The 26,787-nt window shown below is 44.2% G+C and overlaps 3 protein-coding genes across 3 annotated transcripts in view; 1 reads left to right on the forward strand and 2 right to left on the reverse strand.

Moving 5' to 3' along the window:
- T265_08202 (hypothetical protein) overlaps positions 1-26,787 on the forward strand; it is a gene marked incomplete at both ends in the record, with an annotated part of 54,613 nt that overhangs the window by 15,106 nt on the left and 12,720 nt on the right. The window contains 2 exons of the mRNA XM_009173937.1: positions 5,120-5,972; positions 21,159-21,872. Of these exons, the coding sequence (XP_009172201.1) occupies positions 5,120-5,972; positions 21,159-21,872 (1,567 nt within the window). The remainder of the gene's footprint in view (positions 1-5,119; positions 5,973-21,158; positions 21,873-26,787) is intronic.
- T265_08201 (hypothetical protein) lies at positions 13,956-14,162 on the reverse strand (the record flags this gene model as incomplete). Its single annotated transcript, XM_009173936.1, has 1 exon — positions 13,956-14,162. The coding sequence occupies one exon, from the start codon at positions 14,160-14,162 to the stop codon at positions 13,956-13,958; it is 207 nt and encodes a 68-aa protein (XP_009172200.1).
- Positions 18,810-22,414, reverse strand: T265_08203 (hypothetical protein; the record flags this gene model as incomplete). The annotated part of the gene is made up of 2 exons (XM_009173938.1): positions 18,810-18,929; positions 22,298-22,414. The coding sequence occupies 2 exons, from the start codon at positions 22,412-22,414 to the stop codon at positions 18,810-18,812; spliced, it is 237 nt and encodes a 78-aa protein (XP_009172202.1).

The following is a 26,787-nucleotide window of genomic DNA, read 5'->3' on the forward strand; positions in this document are numbered from 1 at the left end:
AAAATTGGTGTTTTTTTTTTGGGGGGGGGGGGTAAGAATGTTACTGATGGGATTAGAATTGTGAGTACCGTGTTTGTTTCAGTCGTTGCTGATTCAAACTGATTTGGAGGACCTCATGTTATGTCTCTTATTCAGGTGCTTCACTTGCGGGTAGCGAGTTGCACAGTTTTATTCCGATGGTTAAAAAATCTGACCCATTAAATAGTTAGCCATTGTCTATCCCGAGTGTATAGAGAGTAAGGTATAGAACCCCATTCCCAGACAGTTTCACTCATGGTAGCACTAGATAGATTACCGTTAATCTCTCAACGTAGCCATCGTGCTGACATCCGTTTGCACTTTCCTTTAGCATCGGAACTATAAGAAGGTATCGAGTAAGATCACCCTATATGGTCTGTGCCCATCGATGTATTCGAAGCATTACCCGAGTCTGTTTGGAACACCGAGTCAACATTACTGAAGTACGTCGAGTGGTATTCGGAAGGTATAACTCACCCTCGATAGATGAGCTGATCACACTGCATAGGTTGCGCTGGCTTGGCGACGTGCCGTATATGCCAGTCGACCAACTTCCTCGAAGGGTTCTTTTCGCACAACCACGTAAAGGGTGGAGACAAGCCAGAGGTGGTCAAACAATGACTTGCTAGTGAAGTATAAAAGTCATTATCAGCAAACTCAGTTGCGCTGGTCATCGCCGTCTTCCTGGATAGGGACCCCGAAACGGGCCACATCAACTGTTAGAGACATTATCAGATCTTGAGATATTGAAGGTACGAATGTTGGCTAACTGCCTCTAGTTGGTCCCCTTGGTGACTGTTTCCAAAACACGTACTCTTCATTAGCGAATATACACTCAGTTGCAAACTAATTTTGTCTTTTGAGAGACTCACCCGGAACCCAGCTGAATCTCTCGTTTGTGATGTTTTCGACGGATTTTCAGCAACTTTATGAGTAGTACATTACAAAGACGTACCCTTCATATTTCTAAAACCTGCGATACCATAACACCTGACCACTGTATGACGAAGGGTGTCATAAAGTGTGAAATAAATTTCCTTTTACTGCTTTCAGAAGGCAGCTGGATAGCAATGTACCCAGCCAAACACAGGATGCTCTATGGGCCTATTTCTAGAGGCCAATAGACACCGTTTGTATATCCTATTCAGCTCCGTTATTGGACAAATGCAATACAACCGAGATTTAATGACCCCCTACAGCTTTGTATAGCCTCTTTGAGGAATCACTTGTATATATTCAATTGACTTGTCTTACAGAGAGGTTTGCTCCGAGGTTCGTTTATCCCCGCATATGTGGACGGACAGTGGATAACCCTAGTGCTAAGTTATCAGCCTCAGGGAGTGCCTGTGTATTGTGTGAGCTCGGGCTCCTTTGGAAGTCGAGTGACAAGATTTACCTACGCTTACAAATGTCAAAGTAAAGCAAATCCCATAGAAAAAATACCGAAAGCTTGTTGGTGCTGTATACACAGGCTCAAGCGTGTGTATTTTGGATCAGCGGATGATCGGTTAAGATAGCGTGCTTTGAAGTAACCAGTCGACAACGCTGGACTGTGGTAAAGCGGATTGATTCGAAGTGTTGCTAATATTCATTTTGTAGCCGGTCATATGTTTTCAAATTGCGATACCGAGCCACCGTGTTAGCGCGGTCCTGACGAAATGAATCACGAGTGATATTGGGAAAAAATCTCCAGTTGGGAAAGCAGTCCATTTACAAGCAGTGTTTTGGTCTCGGGTTGTGCTTGTCATCTGTCCGATTCAGCGAGTCTCTTGACGACAAACACTTGGGAGAACAAAATGTCTTTGATGTGGTTGCCTGATGGGTTTTTCCGGATGTGAACTCTACTTCTGATTATGTCTACTCTGCTATGGTTGCTCTGACTGTGCACCACTTGTTTATAGTGTCGCAACTAATGGCTTTCTGTGTCAGAAAAGGGTATAATGAACAGCCATTCACTAGAAATGTTTCGATCAGAAAAGGCGCTTCTCATACGGGGTGATTTGTTACCGCTTACATATTTGCTCTATGTGGACACGTTTCAAGTTTTATTACACCACTTAGGACAAGCACACCAAAAGAGCATTTGTGACCTCTACTTTTCAGAATTATCTTTGGTTTTGTGTGCATGAAATTTTTGCACCGGACTTGTCTCGCTTGAATAGTTCCTTCATACAGTTAGTCCCTCGCGAATTCTGGTCACGCTTGAGAGGACGAACCAAATGACATTCGTTAGTGTGACTGGGGTTGTCTTCTACGCATCCTCTTTGTAAACATCACGCCAACTAAGCACGAGGCAGCATCGGACTGTTCTTTGTCGTAATTTGAACGGTTATACGAAGCAGACCGTGTATTGCGTTCCGTCTCACATCCACTGTATAATGGACTGTTGGTAAATGTTCAATTTCAATCTTGTTGTTTATTGAAAATCATGGCCCATGACCCTCAGTTCAGTTCATACTATCATAACTTACTTTTGTGTAGCTCTGAGCTATTCCACTGGGGTGTAGTTTAACTGCTGCAATCCCTTTTCGGTGTCTGCTCACTGTACTGATGCTCGAATCTCTCTCTTCGCTCCTTGTTGTTATCTTGTCTCGCGAGAGCTCGAATCTAGTGACCGGAATATCCTTAGTTCAAAGTTACCCTGGCTTTTTGATTGCCCCTTATTAGGCATGGGCAGCGTGGCAGTTTGTTTGCCCTCGTGCGTCCGAGTTGCACGGCAGTTTTGCACTGAAATGTAGTTATTGTTATCCCTACCATCAGCTTTGCTGCTCGTCGTTATGTATGGTGAGGCTTCAGGTTAAACATTAGAAAAACCGTTTTTATTGTCCATCTTCCGGCCGTTGAAAACTGTTTTTTGATCTTCGGGGCGATCAGTTGGCTGCTTATGGCGTTTAGGGCATACTGTGAGTGGGTCAACAAACTGATGCATAAATGAACAAAGAAGCCTAAGCAACTTTATTCAGCAAGCATGGCGGAGGTACTAGAAGTTTTATTGGAATGAATTCTGTTGTTAAAGCCCTCTTGAACAAAGCACCTTGACAGGATACTGTCCACCTTAAAAACATTTTTATGGGATGGGGGGTGGGACAACAATGTAATATGTACTTGTCAGGATGGTTGACGACTCACACTGTCGATTATTATTATATTTTGTATGCAGTCTGTACCCGAACTTGATCAGCTGGATCATCAGATTTATCGTGAGTCGCTATATGTGCATCTGAATGGAATTCTGTCAAATGCTTGCACTGTCACGAAGGGATCCCCTTAAGAATCCGTTTTACCACCTATATTGTTTCCTTATGCTATATCAACAGCGCTTTTCCATATTTTGTCTCCGGCATCCATACAGTTTCTGGCAATACGCCTCTACGTCGTCCATCCCGGTGTTCTGCTTCCCTACGGCTTCGTGACAACCATGTGCAGGCCATCGATCTTGCTAAAATCACTCACCTAGGTCCAAACACACGTTTGATCTCTGCAAACCTTCGTTTGTGTATTATGCCTCTGGGTTTCAGCTTTGTTTGTCCCCTGACTGTATTCTTCATCCTCCACCATGCTTTTTCCGCCCGCTAATGCGAAATCCTTTACGAAGAGTGCTTCCGATAAACCACGATTAGCTGTAAGAACCGCGTACTTGCTATACAGTGGTTAGAACGGCCTCAGTTTCTTTCACCGATGATTTGGGGCGATAGGATGAGTAGCTGCTCATTGGTGACGGTAGCTGATGTATTTGTTGTGTAAATACAGGGTTGTCAGTGGACTGTCAAGTGGGGGTTGGGAAGGGATCTATGCATTGGAGGCAATAGTTTGGATGCACAAGAGCCATCGAGGGCGCGGCTGGGCCATATCTAACAGTGTCTCTAACCATTGATGTGTCCCGTCTCGGGGTCCTTATCCAGGCAAACGGCAAGGATCAGTGCAACTGAGTTTGCTGGCAGTGGTCTTTAGACTTCGCTGCCAGATCATTGTTTGACCATCCAATAAAGTTCGCTTTCCTTTCAATTCCCGAGGCGCTTCACACCCTAAGTCTGATTTCCCTCCATTATATAGTTATTCTGTTATGTTTGGAATGGGCTTTGCGTCTCTCAGACCAAACCCATAATGAGGTCACCTGTTTCCGTGCCAAGCTCACCAACCATTAGATGCTAACCCTTATCCCTTCTTCGACAAGTAACTTCCGTAACCTGCCACGGCTACAACTGAAGGTGCTCTTATGGGATAGCCCTTCTTAAACTTTCAGTCGCACTACTTACCTCTGTGTCACCTGTAATATCTAACGTCTTAGGATTCGTGTTAACATACGTTTCAACAAGTCAATCTACATGTGATTTGTCTCCATATCGCTTGGCATTTTTATTTTCACTTTATTCAGATGTCTCCAATAATTCAATTCGCCTTCCTCTGTTACCCCTACAGCGATGTGTAATTGAAAAGTTGACTTATAAGACACCTGTGACCTACTTGTGGGTCTCAAGCTAATCTATCTCGGAAAAAATCTCTCAACGTACTTGTCTGCATACTGAATCATAGATTATTTGTGTGTTCCATTGTTCTTAAAACATTCCTCATCATTAACGAGGAATTTAGAGACTGTTAGGTTTGGGTCGAGTTACTTTCTTCCCACGATTTATGGTTGACTATCGCATGATGGCTCGGTGGTTAGAACGGAAGGTCCATCGGGACTTCCCCTGTCTAGGCTTGGGCAACCTGGCAGTATCCTATTTCTCATGCATGACAGGTAGGCACAGAAAGGGTGCTATAGGCGAACGTTTAATTTTTTTCTATCATGAAGCGTCAATTTTCACCTCACTTTAACTAAGGATCCCACACATGTTTTTAAACTGGTCTGCCACCAACTGCATCAGACAGGCCGTTTTGAAAGCATTCTCACACTCGGTTTCCGTACCGCTCATATTTGATCAGTAACGACTGAGGAGAAACTCCTACGCATCATGCGGTGTGTGGCTTTAGGCTAGCTGTTCGTTCTTTGAACTCACTCGATGTAAACTACTTAAATGACTCGGTTAACCTTCAGTGAATTTTGAAATTTGGCCGGGACCTATATAACTTTTGTGCTCCTCTCTTGTCCACTATTTAGCTGGGACCTGAGCACCGAACATTCCAAATCAACAACTTGGACCCTTGGGTCAACTATACCATATACCTGGCAGCCGTCAATTGTCGTGGGGAAGGAGTGCGTTCTTTACCAATTGTTGTATTCCCTTTTCCCACTCGACCTTCACGGGAGCACGGTAAAAGTGGCTCCCCATTCCAAACAGATTCCACTCATGTACCAGTTGGTGATCACTCACTGAATTATCCACTTTATCGTCGTGTAATATTTGACGGACGAGAAGCAGTTCCTGAACACTCTCGTAGCCAGCGACTCGATGTTTCTGGTAATTCTGAGTATGACTTACAAGCCAACAGAGAAGCAACTGGTGACAGCTTGACTCGTGAGCCTTGGTTTGTGGTCAGCGTGATAGCATTTGTTCTATTGTGGGTCCTGATTGTTCTTGGACTGATCTTGTATGGACGTCACCGGAGTCGACAGCAACGGCGTCGCGCGGAACGCGGTGATTTAGGCATTGTCACAAAGAATGGGCGTCTCGTCGCTTCGCCAGATATGTACGGACCGGCATTCGTTCCCTCCTCATGGCCATCCAGCGCTGCCCCAGAATCACATCCACTCGTGTCGGCCTTTGATACCAACTACTATGCTGGGGAGAAGTCTGTAATGGAAAATGCCTACTCTGCATTACTGAATCCTGCAGCACCGGGCCTCCTACCTGGCATGGCATTTGCAGCATCGCCAATGGTCAATGGGAACAATACTCACCTGGGTCCTTCTTACTGTCACAACTCTAAAAGTTATACACTCGGACAACCGAATACGGCTTATGTGACTTCGAACAGCATTCCTGCAAATGTTCCCAACGTTGCGTCATCCGGTGAGTTCTGGTTTGTTTACCTTGGTCCTCCAGATTTCCGATCACCCTTTTTAGACCGTAAATAGGCTTGGCATATGTGGTTCATATTTTGTGCCATGTTCGTCAGTCTGTATTCACAAACTCACATATCGGGCTTCACTTGAGAAAATTTTACGGGGCTTATCCGTCATCCTCCCTTTTATGATAGTCAGATTTGCAAGGTTTTCGGTCACAGAATAAATCGGGTATTTTGTTAGGGAATACTTTTCTTCAACCTTAATCCAAAACATGGGTTATACTGAACACAGTGCATTCATTCTCCAGTTTTGTGGAGAGGGGCAAAATTATCGTTGGTCTTTCTGTAACGAAGTGGCGGATGTGTGGATTCAAACGTCGAGAAAATTATCTTCATTTTGTATCATACGCTATATATATATATATATATATATAATACTGTAAATGCTTTTTTGCATTAAGTCGCGCCCCTTAAGATAGCCCTAATGGGTAATGCAATTCCACTTCACATAGGCTTAGACCAAGTAGATCATTAGTGCCAGCACGGAAGACGAGCAACGGCGTCTTAGTGAACACAGCTTCGTCGCTAGCGAAATATGTGCCAACTGGTCTTGTGTACCTGACCAACATCCATTAACCTCTTTTGTTTACTAGCTGCAATGGAAAGTTGGTCAGTTGTCTTTCGATACCACCGGTTTTATTGCCTCCTGAATCGACCGCTGAAACGGATGAGACAGAATCGTGACGAGCATCACTTAACAAGCAGATTTACTGAACCGATACATAGTAGACGTCTGCTGGGTTGTCAGGTTGTCCCGTGTGTTTCAATGTTTCGTCCGTATTTCGCAGTCTTCTCTCAGAATGCCAAATACCAATGTTTAACGGTATTCACATTTACGTCTGAAACCAATTACAGTCAGTGCAGACAGCTGTGAAGATCTTCGCCTGTACTACCTCTCTGACAAGAATAGTAACACTGAAGCCCATCATCTAGTGCTTGCTGCCGATAAGTTAGGTAGCCTCGGCCATAAAGATCGAGATTGATTTTGTCGAGGTTAGCCAGAAATTCTCGGGTTTAGTCGGTAAGTGTGTTGTTTCCTGATCAACTTCTTCCTACGTTGTGCACCATGTCAAGGTACATAATACATACTGTTTTTCAAGGACGACCTACCAAATAAAGATCTAGGGTTTTGCTCCAGTGCGTCTATCGGTCTTATGTTATTACTGCATGTCTTCAGGTCCACTCCTGCTTCTGTTTAGTGTGCTCGCATAAAAAAAAACACGAATAAACACCTGGCTGCCAGGTTTGTTGTGCAGCTCTCAGGAACATACTTGTTCGTCTTTTCGACATCTGGCATTCCCTCAGGTCGAGTGTGCGTGACGAGTCCATGGTATCGTGGTCACCGACCGGTAACCATTATTACTCTACCCCCTTATGTCGTTGTACCACGGTGCTTTCATGCTTTCATGAAAAACAAACAGAAGAAAGGATGATTGGCCGCAATTTTCAGCTGATCTGTCTTTTCGTTCTCATCTTATCCCACACAGGTTCAATGGCCTAGCCCATCTCTTCAAGGGGATTATGTACGCGTTTGTAAGAAATACGATACTGAACTATATTCGCCATACCACTTCCAATGCCTACGCGTTCCTCTGTAATTTATGAAGAAGCCATCCTAGTTCCATTGAGGTGTTTTCCAACCTAAACACAGGTGGCTAAAATTGATAGTATCCTTGCGAAGCTTTCTCTTTCATGTTCACTTCCTCATTATATTTAGTGAACAGTCAATGGCGTGACTTCCTTCTACTTTGAAACGATTATCTCACTTAACCGACACTTGACCAGGTATTCTGGAGTTAATATTTTCACTGGCAAGCTGCCAGCTTTTTAACACTTAGCTACATCAGTGATCTTCTATGACAATATTTCCGAATGGGTATCAGTTACAACTCTTAGCCCTTTCATTGCGTCGTGTTGCTGTCCCGGTCCTTGTCTTGCCAGGCATGGCTCTTTGGCTTTGCAACTATCGGATAAATAGCTGCGCTGTCCTATCCGAGATTCACTGATTAGTGTTTCTGTGAAGTTGGCTTGAGTTTTTCCACGCGCATTTTTCCATTTTTATAAAAACGTGGCAAAAAACATTTTCGCCGTCAATATGTGTTTAATTTTTTAGCTATCTAGTTGTTCATCTCATCCGTACTATTAATTAATCCGATGAGTTGAAGCTGCTTTGACCTATTTTCAGGTGTTGTTCCACCAGGTAGCTTGGATGGCATTATCTTGCTCTCCAATACATTTTGGTGTACTAGATCATCTTGACAGGATTTAGTCTGTGTTTGCACCTGGAACGGCTTTGTGGTTGGGTCTCAGTGGGTATGGATTTGCTTCAACAGTTACTACTGCTGTCGAAAATCTAATCACAGGCACTTAGATTCGACTGGAATCAAAGATTTAAAACTTAATGCCATTCGGTGTGGTTGGACATTAAGACGTATCAAAAGATCATTCCACTGATCTGGGGACTGTTCCTGTCCTTCATTGGGGAAACTCAATAGCTCAGAGAGTAAAGCAGTGACCATGTCTGTGACCCAGTCCAACATTTCCAGTTGGTCCCACGTAGGCATAAAAGACCAAGCGTACAATCTGTGCAGGTTGCATGGCAAGTCAACTTTTACCATTCCTCCTAGGAACACTTAATGGTAGGAAATTTCCTGCCTGTTCTTTTCCACCAGGTGATTTAAATTCTCCATTTCACACTCTACCGCGTTCGTACATACTTCTTTTAAGTGCGATGAAAATCCTTTCATCTGGCGTAATACCTCTTGGGGTCGTTACTGCTGTCAGTAATTCTGTATTTGGTCAGTGTGTATATGAACTTTTGTTCAGGTAGGAGATGCAACAATACGCGACCGAGCGAGTTGCCACCAGCTTTTCGGAAAATGTGGTAAACAGTCGGTAGACTTACCGTTGGATAACGTTTGACTTTTAACTCCAAGGCTACCGGTCTTCTTGTCATATTTTTATACTTTTCAAACGTCAGTCAGACATCTATGCCATCCGACTGCAAGTGACGTTCTACTGTGGCACATACTGTCGCCCCGACTGCCTATCCACCGTTAAATTTACGAGTCATCACATGATCATTTATTATTCCAACGGCCAGTTAGTTGCTGTGTGACTCACCGTCGATAGGAATTGAACAAAGATACAGGCAAACCAGATTAAATTCATCCACTTGTTCGACCCATTGACCTTACGGATTCACATATGTTTGCAGTCGGGACCTCCCCTGCTTTGCTCTTGTTCCATGTGGTGGTTGTGAACAGATAACTGAAGACGCTGGTTGTTGACATAAGCTAAACCGTACAGTATCTGAACGTATCGCTACTCATAAAACCACATAAACCTTAGGGGAATTGTCTATTCACCGCATTCCATCTGTCTGACTTCTTGGTCCAAACATGAATCAACCTATCGGGCTCCGTGAGATCCATTATGTCATCCCATAACTGTGGACACTTCCTTATGTGAAGTTTACCAAAGCAACTTCTGTTGTCAGTGTTTGTCGCGAAGTTATTGATCCTATTTTAACACTAGGGGTTCCACGTTTTTTCTCGCCACTTATAAACTTCCGGTGTTATTAACTCTTGCTGATAAATTATCGGCCTGTTTGTTCACGACCGACCCTCCCGTGACGTCCATTCTCCGTTTCTCGTAATTCGCCCGAATAGGCGTACTCGTTTAGTTTTTCTCTTCGAGTCATGCCAGTTGCCGCTTCAGACTATGACAAAGACGGTCGATTTCACCACGAACACGGGTGTTCTGTCATCGCTGACACTGGCTGCAATAAACTGTTTGGGGACCTGCCGAAGGTACGGAATTGCTGTGTTCATTACGCAAATAGCTGCAGCAGAAACGGGCAAGCGAACGAAGCAGACAGGGTTGGCGCCATGTCACAACTTAGAAAATGTGGGTGTTGTCTCAACGATCATCACTAGTGAATGAGTTCAGAATCTGTTCTGGCGTGAAGGCTGTTTACATCTGAAGCAACATAGCTTTTTTGACTAATGGACGTGATCCATCAACCACGGCGCTATAAGGGACTACTCCACGTCTCTACTCCTGAACAACTCACGAGTTTTTATTTTGTTCGAACATCTTTCGAACAAATAATGTTGTAATCATTTTTTGGTAGAATATTTGACAAAGCAATGCGTTTGAGTCAGAGAAGTTATTACAACTTTGACCAGAGAGAGAAACTTAGTTAAGGAGCACCAGAACTGATTTTTGTGTTGAAGTGTTGTTTGATGAGGTAACAGCAAACTTCGGACATGTTTGTCCAACTAACCAGATCATTTTAAGTTGATAAACACCAGCAGAATTTAAACCTGAGTGAAGATTTTTGTGTGTTTGTCGTTGGATGTAGCTTAGTGTCACCCGGTCTCCATTATTTGCGTGACAGACTGTCCGGTTTTTTGGTAGTTGAAGAAATTCAGCTCACTCCGACGTTGTTCTCTATCGATAGCTTCGAAAGTATGCTTCAGCCTTTTCTAGTCTCCCTTGTATTCACATCAGTCCTATGTCTTTCTATTGACGGTTTTTTGTGGTGTGTAGAATAGTCTGCGTAGACTTGTCACAAGTTTGGAAAACAGCGTATTAGGGTAAGATGTTATTCCACTACACTGTGTTTTGACTTTAAAAGTTTCCATCGTATACACCTCGTCGCGCTCAATCTTTTTGACAATATCTGAGCCGAGATTGGCCCGGAACTCTTAAGCCTTGTCACGATTTTCTATTGAACGTTTATTTAAAAACGCTAACAGGTGATCCTCTTCGCACCCGAGTGCCTCGCTATCTTACACTGGGCTTCCTAACAACTGGAAAATACCACTAGTTTATGCGCGTACTTAAGCAGTTTTTCTTACCTGCATATCTCTGCGACACAAGCGACAGAGCATTCTGGTTTGTTTTACACAGACTGCGTACACAAGCTGTCAACCACATATGTGCATGGTACTTCACTGAATGTTCATGCGGGTCTTTGGGTCTTTGTCCGGCTATGGGCGGTGAAAGAACGTCCCAGGACTTCTAATAGGTTTCAAATTACGGTCCGTGGTGCACGCCAACGCTAGCCAGAAAGACGAATCCGTTGAGTTACTTGGTGCATTCTCGCCACGTCGCTCAACTGCGTATCCTTACGTATTAGTAGTGTAAACCGGAATTCACTCACTTGATAGCCTTGATCCTTCGTTTTCTTAGTAACTGGAATTCGTGGCCAACTCAGCTGTTGAATCAGTTTGGTTTAGAGCAATCCAATTAAATGTTTTTTGTTCTTCAGCTCTGAGGTTGTCTTTCAAGGTTTTTCACTGGTCTGTGGCGGGATTTTGACCTAGCACAGCTGCGTTGTGCACCCAATAATGCCCAAAAACAGCGCTTGTTTTTTTCGTTTCCTTCTGGCACTCCACTTTACGTGCAGCTGGATAAAACTCTGGAATTTGCCTGTCCGTAAAATACACCTCTTTGTGTCAGTTAGTTGTACCAGTTCTGTCCTCCCATGTTTAATAGGACGGGCCTCGGAACACCTGCGTGCCCTGACACAGATATGACGGAGCAATCGCTTCCCCCTACTTGGTCCACATCTTTTTCCTCTGCTTGTTACTTTGGCAAATTGGAGTAAACTTGATGTTGGACTACTGTGTCTGCCAACCTCACTCACTCAGAAACAATGGTCTTGTCACCCAAACCACTACCATCTCTAGTTGGACGCACATAACCCACTCGTCTGGCTATGTGAACACTTCCATCGACATCACATGTTGACCGATAGTCAATAAACTTTTTCAGTCAAATTTTCCCTTTCTAGATCGCCACCCATCCAGGAAGCTGATGGTAGTAGGACAAGTAGGACACCTTTCGCCCACTACTGCATTGTTTCATTCGACACGACACATACGTGCAAAGACGGACTAACAGATGATTCCACCAGTTCGTCCGGACTCCATCACACCATTGCAGCTTCCGGTGGCGAACAACTGAAGTTCAAATGTGAAGTGCGGTTTTTTTAACTCGTTCCGATCACAGACTCCTAACACTTGCACTTCACATAAATCGAGAGTACAAACCATTGTCTGTTTCTCGTACTTCTGGTCGCTGTGGTCTCTGCTATCCGCATCCGAGCTACCGCTACTCCAGATGCTTCACATAAATCAACATTTATGCGACATGCATTCAACCGTGGGAAGTCGGCACTGTCCGGCCGCAGTTAGATGTGCAGGCCAACAGCCGTGTTCGTCTGTTCACAGCATGATTGTTTGGTTCCTGGTCCTGAATTGTTTATTAAGCGCACTGCTTCCTCACGGCCAGGACCTTTCGGCTAATAGCTAGGTGTGCTTCAAATGCATCGATGCTTCATGGGTGCCACGTTTACTAGAATTTTATGGTTGATGACTTACAAGTAAAAGTGCTGCCTTATTTTAGATAGCCTCGGGTAAATTGGGCGTTCTCACTGAAGTATCGTCCCTGTTCATATTTCGAGTAACTTTTGTTTACTACCCGTATCCATTAAAAAACAAGTCAATATGATTGATTCTACGGTTGATCACTTGTGGTTCGTATGTTACGGCATCGGCTACCTTGGTTTTCCTCGTGGTAATTGGTAGACTAGGTGCTCTAACGCTCCGATCGATGATAGTGCCTTCTTGAAAAAAGTGAGCTCCAATGTGTTAACTAGTTTACCGTTTGATACACACTTTGGACGTCTGACGATGAAGCTTTGTTCGTACACAACACACGTTCTTCAAACTAAATAGGATTTTTGTCGACTGTTTCAAACTATAGGAAGTAATCGACCGAAGACGGAGTTGCTTGTATGTAGCGACAGATATACCAGATAGTTGTTATTGCATCATGATGCAAGGCACTATTCGCACCTATCTTGGTAATTAATGCGTTTTTGCTAACCTGCTTATGCCCTTAGCAAGAAGTCAGTCAATCAAAGCTCGTTTGTCCATCCTAGGTGCTGGTAAGGCTCTTATGGTTATACACCCATGGGTGTGGGGTTCATTGACTATCTGGATTAAGCAATATTCATCGGTAGTCGATTGGTCGTTTTAATAAGTCAACAACTAACACGAGAGTCACTTAAAACTGGCTGATCCTACTAATGAACGAGATTCATACAGAAGATTAGCTTTCTTCCTTTTTTTGACCGTTACTAGGAGAATGAGTACTACCATATCCGGTGTGGGGATGACTGCAAGAGTCTCGAATCTGTGCATCCATCAATGACCCATGACAAGGCAGCCCAGTTTCTGACCCCGTCAACGAAGCCCATAAACACAATGTTAACCCAGGCAGTCAACGTCGACCTTCGTGGTCTTTGTCCGTATCTTCAGCTGTCGTGCTAGCTGGTAGCGCCATCCTACACACAGCGCACTGTTTGTTAAGCAAGCCCAATATATGCACGGACCAGTGTAGATGTCGTTGAATGAACAGCCTGATCGGTGTTAATTTGGACAGACCGCGCATCAAATTAAAAATACGCCGATCCTCGTGGAGTATTGTCAAGAGGCGAGATTTGGTCTTGTTACTCATTTAATGCATATGTGAAGAAGGACTGTGTTGCTGAGTTTGGGGCAGTGGGGAAAAGGGTCGAAGATTTGTTAACCACTGTGTTCGATTTTAGCTGTGAAGCTTTTTCAGTTGTTAGTAGGCTTGCGTTCGACTCAGCCCTTCCACGCACTGATCTGAATTTTTTTAAAATATTATGACAGCATGAATTTTGCCGAGTTTTGTGCCGTCGCAAGTGGTCCCTTGGTAAATAGAAGATCTTAGGTATTGTTTTGCTCACACGACCCAAAAAGACAGCATAACGTTGCGTTCATCCAGGTTCACGTGACCAGGGTGCATATTTTGGGTATTTATTACTGCAACTTTGAATTTTCGGTATCGATTTATGCTACCATTTTGGCATCCGTGTGTACGTCCGGCTATTGAGGCGTTTGTTCGAAATAGAACGATTCCGCTAGGGTCAAAGTCGCAGCGCTTACGTTGATACGAAAAATAGCTTTCGAAACGATCCCCCCATCGCCTGGATTTTTCCCATTATTTGGTTGAAGATAGTTGATCCACACACGAAGAACGGTCATTCTTGCTGAATCGGGTGGCCAATCTGGGAAGAAGATGTAGGTGGTCATATCGTGTCGCGGTTATTTTTGGGTTTCTATTTCCCTGTGCTCCTCTTGAAGAGTGAACACTGAATCAGACTTGTGCATGCTTTTTTTCGCTTTGGTCAGCCACTTGGGAGGGTATCAGTACTATTGTGTCCAGAGAGGAATCAGGATCGTTATGTAGGCCTCGGATGACCCAAATGAGGCTGTTTATGGTACCGAGATACGGTATTTTGACGGGATGACCCAATGAGGCTGTTGTTTATGGTAACCAAAAAACGTATTTTGACGAGAGATCCAATTCGGCCTGTCGCCAACGCCATCCCGCTTTGTAAATGGGGTCTTGCATATATCCAATTTAGTGTTTAACTGTGGACTAGGCCTAGCTGATGAGCAAAACGGGTAGTAAGTGAATAGATGTATTTGTTACTCAGAAAACAATGAGTTTCAAGCGACCTGGGTTTGAAGGCCGGGTTGGTCATATCACTTTCTCACGCCGACGCTTTTTCGATTTTTCTCCGACTAGATATCCACAGGGTTTCCAGAACCGGAATTTAGCATTTATGTCTATTCTTTTCTGGATAACGTGTAAATTTCGAATGTTCCAGGACAGAAGCTACGTTTGAACACGTAGACCCACCAACTTAATAGGTGGTCATACTCTTTCTGCAGAGTCTGGCGATGCAAGAACTTGGCAACAATAGGCCAGTCGTGGAGTCATTACGGATCTGTTGTAGATGATTATTAAACAACTATGTACATTATGTATATTACATCATCATGCGGCATCAAAGGAATAAACTCGGCTTTTCGGTAACCAGACTTTAGATTCTTATGAATTGTGAGTAAGGTCCAGTTGTCCAGAAAATTTATACTGCGATATTTGAGGTCGGATTCTTCAGTAGTGAATGAAGGGGTTTCCATCGCGAAATGAAAAACATGCAGTGAATCTATGTTCCCGTCATTTCACTTGAGTTGTACAAAGAATTTTAATGACACTATGACTGAATACCGGACTGCTCTGCCCTCTGTGCTTCAAAACCAGTATTATTTGTTTTATAATCTTTTAGGTGTTGTCGCAGACTGTCGTGCAACTTGAGAGAAACAAGAACTGAGCTACGCCTAATTTGTAATAGTCTTCGTAAGAGTACGTGCCTAAATATCATGGCAGTATGTGTGGGTTTTTTTTCGCTTGTCGTTTTCGGTCGACCAGAAGCCAGTTTGTGTTCGAAAATAGCGACTATCATGAGTTCCCTTAATGGCGTTTTTTTTGTTGGTTGAACCCATCGTTTAACATACAAATGTGTTGTTCCTATGTTATGAGTTCCCTAATGGCGTTTTTTTTGTTGGTTGAACCCATCGTTTAACATACAAATGTGTTGTTCCTATGTTCATTTCCATGCAAATTTTCGATGTTGTCGTGTTGAAATCACGGAATGTTTTTGCTTGGAAAGATAGGGTAGTCACACTATGTCATCGTGAGCTCTTTGGACACCAGACGTGCCTCTCAGTCCTCAGACAAGCACCTTCCCTACCACTTCTACATTTCCGAACTAACAGTTCCTCCTCTTATGGCATTTTCTGGATAGCCGTTTTCGGTTGATATTGCTCACGCACATCGGCCTGTTACATTTATTGCTCAGCCCATTCATGGCTGGTCATGGGTGCTTCTCCATTGTTGTTGTTTGCAAACACGTATGTCTCTACTTCAGACATTTTCGCCGTTAGGCCTTATCTCTTTGTGCGTACCAACTTTTGTGCATCTCGCTCCTTTAGTCCGCCTATTCACCACCAATTTTGTACATCCATTCACCACCCCACTGGCCCGTTGCAAACAGTTTGGCGTTTTTCGACGTAATGGTACTACTTAGCATTGAATTGTATACATGTATATACATATATAGCCATCTATATGTCCCCTTATATAATGATTTCCCCATCAGAAGGACCGTTTTTCCGCCCCCAAACTCATTTAAATTGAAATACATAAAAACGCGACGTAACACTACCTCCAGAACAAGAAGTTCGACTGTAGGCCCCCTTTGAACAAAATACAACTTGTAAGTTACCACTGATACAAGTCATTAACACCAGGTCACTTCAAAAACAGCTGTTTTGTACAAGCCGACCACAATGTTCCTATATCATCCACTTCAGCGCACCCATTGAATGCTTGTCAGACTGCATTTCTAGAGTAAAAGTAGGCTAATCTTGCTGTGCCTAACCGCTATCCATCATCTATCTATGAACGGGGTGATTGGCCATAACGTGACTTGCATTGTTTCCGCGTGACAACCTATGCCATCCTACCGGATTTACGTGAAGTCTTTCTTTAGACCTTGAATGCAGTTGATACTTCTCCTCCTAGCCCTTGACAAACATGCACCTCAACACTCATCTACGGCATCGTTGTTACACCCCATACTAAGATTAAGGGGCGCATGCTTCGTATCCACGGTATCTGAAGCACCAGATTGGGTTGAGTAAGGTCAGAGAAACAGAAAGTTTGGTAGTGTTTGCTGGGAGCGCTTAGAGGAAATGAACGTAGCACGGCCGCCAGGTAGTTCAAATACAAGTGCTCTAGCTGTTGATCAATGTGGTATTTTGGCAAACGAAATGGAGAACAATGGCATTCGCTGAAGTGAAACTTTTCCGAACGGCTGATGATTTTGCTAACCGACGATTTGATTTACCCACTGTACACCAAATAAACTGGTGTCCGTTACCGCAGAAGTGAATAAATCTTAATGTGCCCTAAGAAGAGCGAAACAACGGCCGGCTGTCGAGGAGTTTTCAGCAACCTAATGGGTAATGTACTAAGTCTACCATGTATTGCGATACTGGCGTGCCAAACTAAAACTTAAGGTAGCCTTGTGTAGCACGTTCAGTTGAAGAAAAACATAAACGAGAGATTGAGTTGTATCTCCAATGAAAACCCAGTTGGCAAGCAAATGAGTGTATTTCGCTAATTTCATGTAATTCGGGTTCAATTAGAACATAAGGTTGATGGAAACTCGGGGACTGCGCCTACCTTATGGGCCCCAAGACAGGTGAAACTGGTCATGGGCTTCGAGTGGTTTTCATTAACCTTGTAAGTAGTGCATTACTTCTATACAGCGATTAAAAGTTCTGCGGTTTACAATGTTTAGGAGATCATCTTGCTTTGTAGAGTAGTTTTGGTGAAGCAAGTATCGAGCCCTCTCCACGACTTTTAAGCTTTTCCTAGGTCTTTCCACCGTATATCAACGTGTTACCACATTGTGGTTCTTCCAAACAGTCGAACTATTGGTCAACTTCCTGACAATATCCCATGTTACTAATGACCAATGTCGATGCTTCGCGAGCTTCGCCGCCATACAGCCATGTCGGCGCAGTTGGTTTAAAGCCATCCAAGCTTTGCGAATGCAGCAAGTTTGGTGATACTGCGTTCAGATCACATTCGACTTGAAAACTAAGAGTGAACTTTCTTACAAGTGTACAGACAATTATACCGTTTATAACGCCATACACGAAGCTCTACGTTTATTAATAGCGCATCGTTTCCGAACAACGCACACATGCTTTGTTTCTATACCTTCCCTATTCGTGTAGGTGTCCGTTGATAGTTCACATTTTTCTGTTTTCCACGTGACCTACAATCCATCAGGAACCAATAGCTTCTAACGAGAAACTTGCAACCGGTCGGTTTAAAACATTGGGGAAACCTAGGTATATTTTTTCTTTCTACTGGGTGATCACCGGTTCATTCTGCTTGGACAAAGCTTGCACCATAGCAACTTACCGTCACTAAGTTTTTGTTTCCGCTTACTATGTATCCGCCATCGGTCGTGCACACAGCTATTGTACCGTCCTTTCGTTCCAGTCTGGTGGACAAAGATAAAGCGTTCTGCTTATGTTGTGTTGGAGCCGACGTACTGTTGCTGTGTTACCTTCACAGAATCCACCAATGCCCTACCATAAACCAACCTTTTCTACCAGTTGATTTGATTGAAATGATGTCGCGGTTTTGACAAATGCACTTATCCGCATATCAACTGGGCTTTCATGGGAGACTATTGATACTTCAACTGAATATACTGCACCAAAGTCGCCTCATGTTTTACTTGCTACGATATTTGAGATATCACAGTAGTGATACTGTACCACTGTTTATCTTACTTTTGAATTTGAAACGTTCCAAATGGGAGAAGTTTCACCATCATTATTGGTGTCCGTTACCGCAGAAGTGAATAAATCTTAATGTGCCCTAAGAAGAGCGAAACAACGGCCGGCTGTCGAGGAGTTTTCAGCAACCTAATGGGTAATGTAGTGAAAACCTAGTTGATATGCAGATGAATGTATTTGTTGAGATCTTTCCAATTTGGGTTCAAGTAGAACATAATGTTGACGGAAACCCGGGGACTGCTCCTGCCTGATGAGCTCGAAGATGGGCGAAACCTGGTCATGCGTTTTCGAATAGTTTCCAATAACCTTGTGGGTAGTTTCCTTTATAAAATCCTGATTGTTTTCTTGTGAGTTGATCATCCCGCGTCTCTGACAGCCGGATATCACGAAACGCTTGGGTGCTGTCGGTGCTACTCGCCTTCCAGGATGGGGACTGCGTGATCCTCACTGTGCCTGGTTGGAGGCCTTACAATATATGGTTGCCAACCGATGTCAGTGACGTTCTTGTTGTCAGTTTTTATTCAGATTGCCTGAGTGAATGTCTGGAGGTGTAGGCACCTCGGAATGATTGTGGTAAGCTAGCATTACGTCGCTTCCCTGTTCACCTTTACTCTTTTCTTCACAATAAGGCTTTCAAATAAATCATGGTTGTACGGCAGTGAAGCATTGGTGTTGAACACTGATGTCATGCTGTCGATGGTGATGCTGATGATGACAGCCGGAACGTGTGCATCATTGTCACCGCCATTGTTGTTCCTTCAGACCCCTACCCTGGTTTTCATTTCCTCCTTGAGAACACGGTTCAACCAAATTACACTCAGTGGCCACTCTCGAATGCAGACCCACCAGGTCAGACTGGTCCCTCATGCAGGAGAGATCATCCGAACCATGAGTTTCATATTATAGCCGAATAGTTCTTTTCATTTTCTTAGGTGGTACGTGCTTCATGTATTATATGCAGTACACGATACGTATATTTTACTCTCTCTATTTGCTTCCGCTTGAAATGGGATTCTCTTACAGGCAATAAACCAAAGACCTTACTACCTAATGGATTCCAGAAATCTCATTAAGCGAAATACTATGCGACCTCTCTTGGGTCCTAAATTGAGCTTTGTTCCAACTGTTATTCATCTCTTTGAATCCTTAGGTTTTTCGCCGTTACCAAAGGACCTACATTAAAGTAGGTTCTTTGGTAAACTAGTTCTAGTATAGTGGTCAACTGCCATACGTGTATTCGAACTCAATTCAGCATCTACTCGTGGTCATGTACGTCGTTAAAATACACATCCAGAGTTTGTAATTAGTTAAACCTAGCCTTACCGTTCGCTACCTTGGTACTCTTCCTTGCTTGCATCATCAAGATAATTGGTTTGTATTTACCTTGAGGAGCTCACTTCATAACCGGTACTAAAGTGCATGGTAAGGAGAATTCGGTTGCAGCGAGGACGATAATCGACACTGTTTGCCAGTATGATTAAATGGTGTACGAACTAGCTTCGGTGAACAGCAAGTGAAAGTCCTTTGGTTTCACTCATTTGAATGATATTTTAAGCCCTCTGTCAACAGCTCAACGGTGTCCCGTAACGTTTTTCCAAACTGTGCTCACTTCACCTTCGAGGGGCAGGAACATCTTGTTTCCCATGAGGTAACTGTCTTATCTGGATCATTTAAACGTATCGGTAACTACTTGACTGAGCTCTAGTCGAGTGATTAAGCTCACAATACTTGTAACTGTCTACCAGAATAGCTAACCTAACCACCGTTGATCTCGTACTGTGTGGTATGATATTGTGAGAACTACGTCTTGGGGTTAACCAGCAGAGGTGAACTTAATCTGTTTACGTTCCTCACAGCCGAACATACACCAGATGACTTGCCAAATTGTGTTCACATTCCCCGATTTCTGATAAAAAATTGGGTCCTTTTTAGGTGTATGAGGTCACGAATTTCCTTTTTGTGGCTTGGCATTTTGCACATCGATTCAATTGTGTAGTTTGCTGGACTGGGGTGAAGTGATCCCTCAGAAGAGAAGGTCCCGATTGTGGGGCCCAGTGTGTACGTTTCTGAGCAGATTGCGTGCGGAAATTCGCTGAATGGAACTAAAGTTTTGTTTCAATGGACCTCGATAAGCAGCCCTTTTTGGGTATGAAACCCAACAGCCGTAACTGTTGTATACGTTTTTCTTTAATGTTAACGGACTTTACCTTAAATTGGATTGGACCAATTTCCTATAGAACTCTTGGAATGTGTATGTCCCGCCAAGTTCCACATTCAACCCCTAATGAACAATAAGCCAGATTAGTCACACCTACCATTCAACGGTAAATTGATCATAACTAGATCTATGTCGAATTTTGAGTGCGTTATCGTCACCCATGTTGATGTGCTTTCGTTTCTGTTGCTATGAGTGAGAAAGCGCTCCATCGTAGTAAAGATGAATACGGGCAATTCCTCTGCTAATTTGTTGTGCGCAGTGTTATTCGAGTTCTGCACATGTTTCTTATTTCCTAATCTAACCATTTCATTTTAGTCATATACAGTAGCGTCTGTTGTCTATAGCTTTCTCAGGTGATGAAAACTAGAAGCATTCATGGAGCCTTTCGAAAGCAGGTGGAAGGCGGATCCGAAACTTCACCAGTTGAGATTATACAGCAGGCTAATGCCCTATTATTCAAACTCCTCCAGCCTGGAGGTTCGCATTTGCTGAACTTCGATGTTAAGTACTGACCGAACCAGGCAATAAGCGCTAAGTGCCACCGTGTTCTACTTCTTTTTTTATGAGCACGGTTTCTCTTTATTCAGTGCTACTATGGCACTGTCCTCAAGCGCCTCCAATCTCCTGCTACATTTTCACAGGTTTTACACCCATAATCGGAAATGACTCCCATATGGATAGCCATACGACTTCTCACCGTCCTATCCCTGTGCTTCCGAATGGCGGAGTGCAGCTACCCGCGCGGTATGATCCTACCGCGCCCAATAAACCATCGCTTTCAGATTTGGATAACGAGGACACAGTCACACCATATGCTAGCGTTCCCGTCATGCAGCAGATGGTGGCCTTCGATCGTGTCGCCAATGCGACCACCAGTGCTAACTTAGCGGCTACAAAACCAAACACCATCACAGACCACATGGGTGTTGTGCAACCCTCACTGGCACCTGTTGGTCGGCAGCTGTCTCTTGCCGAGATTATCCCTCCACCACCTGACTACCCACCTCCTTCAGTTCCATCTAGTTCGCCGCCACCACCAGCACACTCAGATCGTCAGACGCCCATGGTTTGGGCTCGAACAGCTGCTACCGCGGCTGGTGGATCAGGAAGCGGTGACGACTCGGCCTACTATGCACCACACCAAGCTCTCTCCCAGCAGTCGAATTTCAAGTCTTCCACCGACACAAGTCAACACCGAACTCCACCTCATTGGTCCTGTAGCCTTCCTGCTTCTGATGAGAGTGCGACAGCTCTTCTACCTCTCCATACCTCTCCATACCAGGATTCTAAATTGATGGTTAGTGGAGCGCATCCGGTGATGTTGTCAAGCGCGGAATATCAACTGAATAACCACGGTAGGTCATGATTACTTTTCATTGTTGCGCTAGGTTTTCATCCGGATGATAGAAAACAGTTTTAATGCTTTTGCCCTCTTACGATGTTGTGTGGCTGACTGTTTCCTATGAACGAAGTGGAACCAAATTCCTGTGTAGTGAAATGCTGTTTTGCAACATGGAGCTATTTGAGCGATACTGCTTGCGTCGTCCAGTCAACACCCGATGTATGCACTACATCACATTTCAGATAGGTGTGAATTACTCATATAAGCATACGTTGTTTCCGTTCAGTACTCTTCTTGTCACAAGTTGGTGCTGCAGGCTCTTTGCAGTGAAAAAAAACGCTGGATGGGGATGTGGAAGAATCGTACAAACTAGTCTCTCCAAAAATAATCTGTTCTCGGGGCGAGCTGGCTCAATGGTTAGAGCGCGAATTTACTGACCGGAAAGTCCGTGGTTCGAACCCGACCTCTGCCTGTCGAATCCCCTCGTCTAGGCTTTGACAGCCTAGCAGTATCCCAGCCCCCGTGCTTCCTTTGGGTGGCATGGTATTTAGGCATCGAAAGGATGCTGCAACTGAGCGCCTTGTTACCGATGGAGCATTACTTAGCCAGATTCGTCTGTTATAATCTACAGGTTCCAATTCATGTAAAATCGGATAGACTTCAACTGGGAACTCTTATCCTTTGGCAACACATTCTAGTGCCCAAAATCCGTTTTATTCCTATTGCATCCGAGCTTTTTGGTCATTGTGTTTCTGGTACAGACAGTTAACCTCTTCCAGGTACCGTGACATAGAAATTGACCATCATTCATAGACAGCCCTATGTTCTTAATGGGCAAACGTACTGGTGTTTAATGTGTTTCACATTATCTCAGCTGTCGCAGAACTATTGTAATGTGGACGTGGATTGTCCCACAAGTCGACACCAAGAGGTTGGTAGCAGAACCAAATCTCACGCCACTCTGGACTCACTGGTTGCGCATGTCGAAGCTCATTCTTATTGTTTGCCTTCTAGTCATCTGTGCTATCCACACCATCATCGCATTGTAGGCGCACTTGAACCGACCTCTGTTCTTCGGGAAAGATACTAGTTGTTCTGACTGTTAAGCCAGTCTTGGTGTTCCGTTGTTTGCGTTCTCCACAAGCTTTCTTACCTCATCCCTCTTCCTTACTCAGTCCATTGGCTACCGCACCACAGGTTCGTGTAGGTCGCTTATTGTTTACTTGCTTTAGCACCAGCATCCGAGGGAGCGAAATGAGCTTCTTTGTTGACTCTGAACTTGCCATCTGGAAATCATTCCTAATTGACTGTGAATCTCGTATTCAGTTTATTCGTTTGATAAGCCCACTTAGTATTACCAGCCTCAACCCTGGGGTGGATGTTTATTCTGGACAGGGTTTACCCTCCAAGCGATATCCTTCCGAAGGCGGTTCACCCCCCCCCCCCCCCCCCCAAAATAGTACATACGCCTTCCTGAAGATAGACCAAATCCACTTTTCCTGCCTCGGTGAATTTTCTCGGTGGAATGCGCTATTTGTTGCGCCGAATGGTTGGAGAACATGCGGAGCAGCGAAGACTCAAGTTCGTCGTTTGGACTGCCTGCTTTCAACTTTTAGCGCCACGATTGGTGATCTCAGTGATCGAAAACCAACCAATAAAAGTTTCCCGTCGATCAGTGACTTCCATCAAAAGCGGTTTTGCGGCAGACTGATGATAACTTTATCTTAGTTCCTTTGTACACAAACTGTGACGTGGATATAATGGGATGTTCTTCCAGTTTTTGCCACGGTTCTTTCTGTCTCGTATCGCTTCTAGCGGGTTGAGCCTATTCCTTTTTCATGATCACGATATAATTTTAGTTGTGGCGTCAGTCTGTCTGTGCTGCGCCTCGCATCTATATGCCTAAAGGCCTCTGTGCGCTGCAGAGGGCAGCTGTGGTCGTTCTCTTTAATGCCACTCCTTTATCCGTACAGTTCTTGCGTGAATGGCAACGTATGTTGATACTACTCAAAAGCGGAACCGTTTCTGTCAGGAGCTAGTAATTGCATGGCGTGGACGGTTCAGTTACTCATTTTTCAGCAATAGGAAAGGTGCATAAAACTCGTCTGATTTGCTAGTCTGACACATCTACATATTGAACAGGGAACTCCATACACACACACAAACCAACTACTAAAAGAATGATTGAACTGCTCTGTTCTTGGACTGTATCAGTGCTCTGCAGTCGGATGGATATCAGAGGCTCTATTCCTAGAGACATAAAGCAAAAACAAATTGGGTTTGTGGAGTTTCCAGCACACCCCGCTTGCTCCATTCGCTTGAGGTCTGCTGGTTGGCTGTTATCATGTTCCAGATCGATTTTGAATGTACAGTGCAGTCATTCTACTACCGAAGTGTCTTAGATTCACTGGACTTTCCTTTGCAGCAACTATTGAATAAGGCAAGCGGTCACCGCGTGTCGGCCTTAAAACTTTACCCCAGGTCAGTTCTTAGAAAAATAAGCGTCAATCCGTAGTCTTCGGGTGTAAGCGTTCACGTTGGACTTTATTTTATCCACAAATCCCAAGAACCGATCAGGAGAATGACCTGCCTCCTCACTCAGATCAACTGGCTAAACTAGCAGACACCGTGCTTATTGATACCTAACAAAGTTCTCCCTCCATTTATGTCACCTCACTCTCGCATTCCGTTTCTCGGTTCAGTTCGATGTAAGTACGGAGAGTTGAACCTATGTAGAAGAATGAATTTGTGTGCACCTTTTTTCGTTTGCGACAAACCTGATGCGCGCTTTTCATCCTATACGGTGACTAAAAGTATCGAAATTTCGCCGTTATTTAACTACAGAGTCATGTTATTCGTTTGAAACAGTCTATCCCCATCAGAGTCTGTTTTGAGCTTCAACCGTTTCGTTTTCTCCGGTCACCCCATGACTCATCTCCCCCCCCCTCTTTATCGGTTCGCTCTTTATCTGACGGTTTGTTCCGCCTCACTCACTCAAAGACTGGTCTGTTCCCATTCGCTGGACTGTGATCGAAGTTGACCGCCGCCGGCGTTTGTTCTGTCTCGCTTCCTTTTTCGGAGCGCAGTCTTCCGTGCAGCCTGTGTGAAATGTCACAAACAACATTCGGATAAGATATGATCAGTGTTTTGGCGAGCTCTCAGAAGTTCTGCCATTGTGGTGGTTTCAAATCCCTGGCTAGTATGCGTCGGGTTTCATCTCGACATACACCCACACAAGATTCGTTTTCCCTTAGTTTTGTTGCTTTTAGGTGACATTTTGTACGCACACTGTCTTTGGTACCACCCAATCGCAACTGGGGACTACGCCATCCCATGGGAGCACGGGCGGCTGATGTGCGCGAGAATATGCTAACGTTTTATATTTTTGGTTACGGTGTAGCAGAGCATCATATGATATATTGTTCTTGTGATGTATTGCTGACTGAGTTGTTTAGTTCCCCCCTGGGTCCGCTGGATTCACAGCTGTTGCTGCTTTCATTCAGACCACATACTCCCTATGATCCGTTCTCTCCTGATTCTTTTTCTGTTCGGCTTAACTACAGTACTTAGCATGTTCTATAAAGTGTATGTTTTTTTCACTATGGGCACTCCAGTCTTTTCGTTGCTTAGTCCTCAAACGTGCCCCACCTTCACCATTAACAGGAGTGCATGGTCCGTTAATGACGTCTGTTGCTACGTTTCCTCTAGTCCACATTGAATCGCGTCTGCAGTTTGATAAGGTGAACTGTTGTACTTGTGACTGCGCCATCCCGCTGGGTTTGTCTGTTCCTATCTGTGCGTGCACCCAAGGTAACGAAGGCTGGTAAACAAATGTATTAATTGGCCAGCCATCCAGTCTTGTTGAGATCTGTGTGTTTACTATATGATACGAAACACAGCTTGGTGTCCAGATCCTGGTTGTCAGCTAGCTTCGAATGGGCGTTGGTTGATTTTTAGTCTGCTCGTTTTAAAGAAAACAGTGACTACACATGCCAGCACTGCAAGGTGTGATTCACAGGCCATGAATGCACTTTGTGATGGACGTTCCTTTATAGTTCGATGCCTCTGTTTCGCTGTTTTTCCAATAACCCAATACTACTTTACTCCGTTTCATGTATTTTTCTCTTTTCATTAGTTCTTGATCCTGGGTGTCTTGACGTCTTTGGGTTGTTGTACCCTTGGAGAATTGAGTTGAAGATCTCTGGATATCGAACTTGTTTGGCGTTGAGGAAATTGTATGGGGAAACTAGGTATCCTGTTCTGGTAGAGTGAAGTCTTAGGCGAGAGAGTGAGATAGACCAGCAACATTCTCATAGGAGCTTACATTTTTCCACCCACTTGGCATATGCGCATCGCTCACAGCGTGAGTTTTGACACAGCCAGGGAGCAGTGGTGATGTGGCGGTAACAAACGTGCATCGCACGCTATTGATCCAGTGTTTGTGACCCGACGCGACCAAGGATTTACTGCAACTGAGATCCGATGTAACCGAAACTGGCCTCCAGTCCTTCACTGCTCTGACTATTGGTCCTTCCAACATACAAGAAGAGCTGTTCAAATAATGGTGGCGTGATTATGGATTCTGTGAATTCCTCAACTATTCATTCGTGTCAGTCCCGCGCTTCATTCGTCGCACAGAATCCCCTCGTTGGTGCGTAGGTTTCTGTGAATCACCGACTAGACGATAGTGTTCTGCCGGTGATCGGGTGAATATTTTCAGAGTCCCTATCGGCATATGTGTGGCAGATTACTCCCTCAGTTAACATCAGTGTACTGTTTCGTAATAAAGGGGTAATCACTGAATAGCATCCTGAATTGGGTTCGGCGACCCTTTCCTTCAACTTGATCATTGTGGACTGTAAGCATCAACATACGTTTATCATTTGACTCAGGGGCTTTGGAGGGCTATTAGTCAATCTTGTCCGTGT

This window comes from Opisthorchis viverrini (genome assembly GCF_000715545.1).
Source record: "Opisthorchis viverrini unplaced genomic scaffold opera_v5_208, whole genome shotgun sequence".
In the NCBI taxonomy this organism is placed as follows: Eukaryota; Metazoa; Platyhelminthes; class Trematoda; order Opisthorchiida; family Opisthorchiidae; genus Opisthorchis; species Opisthorchis viverrini.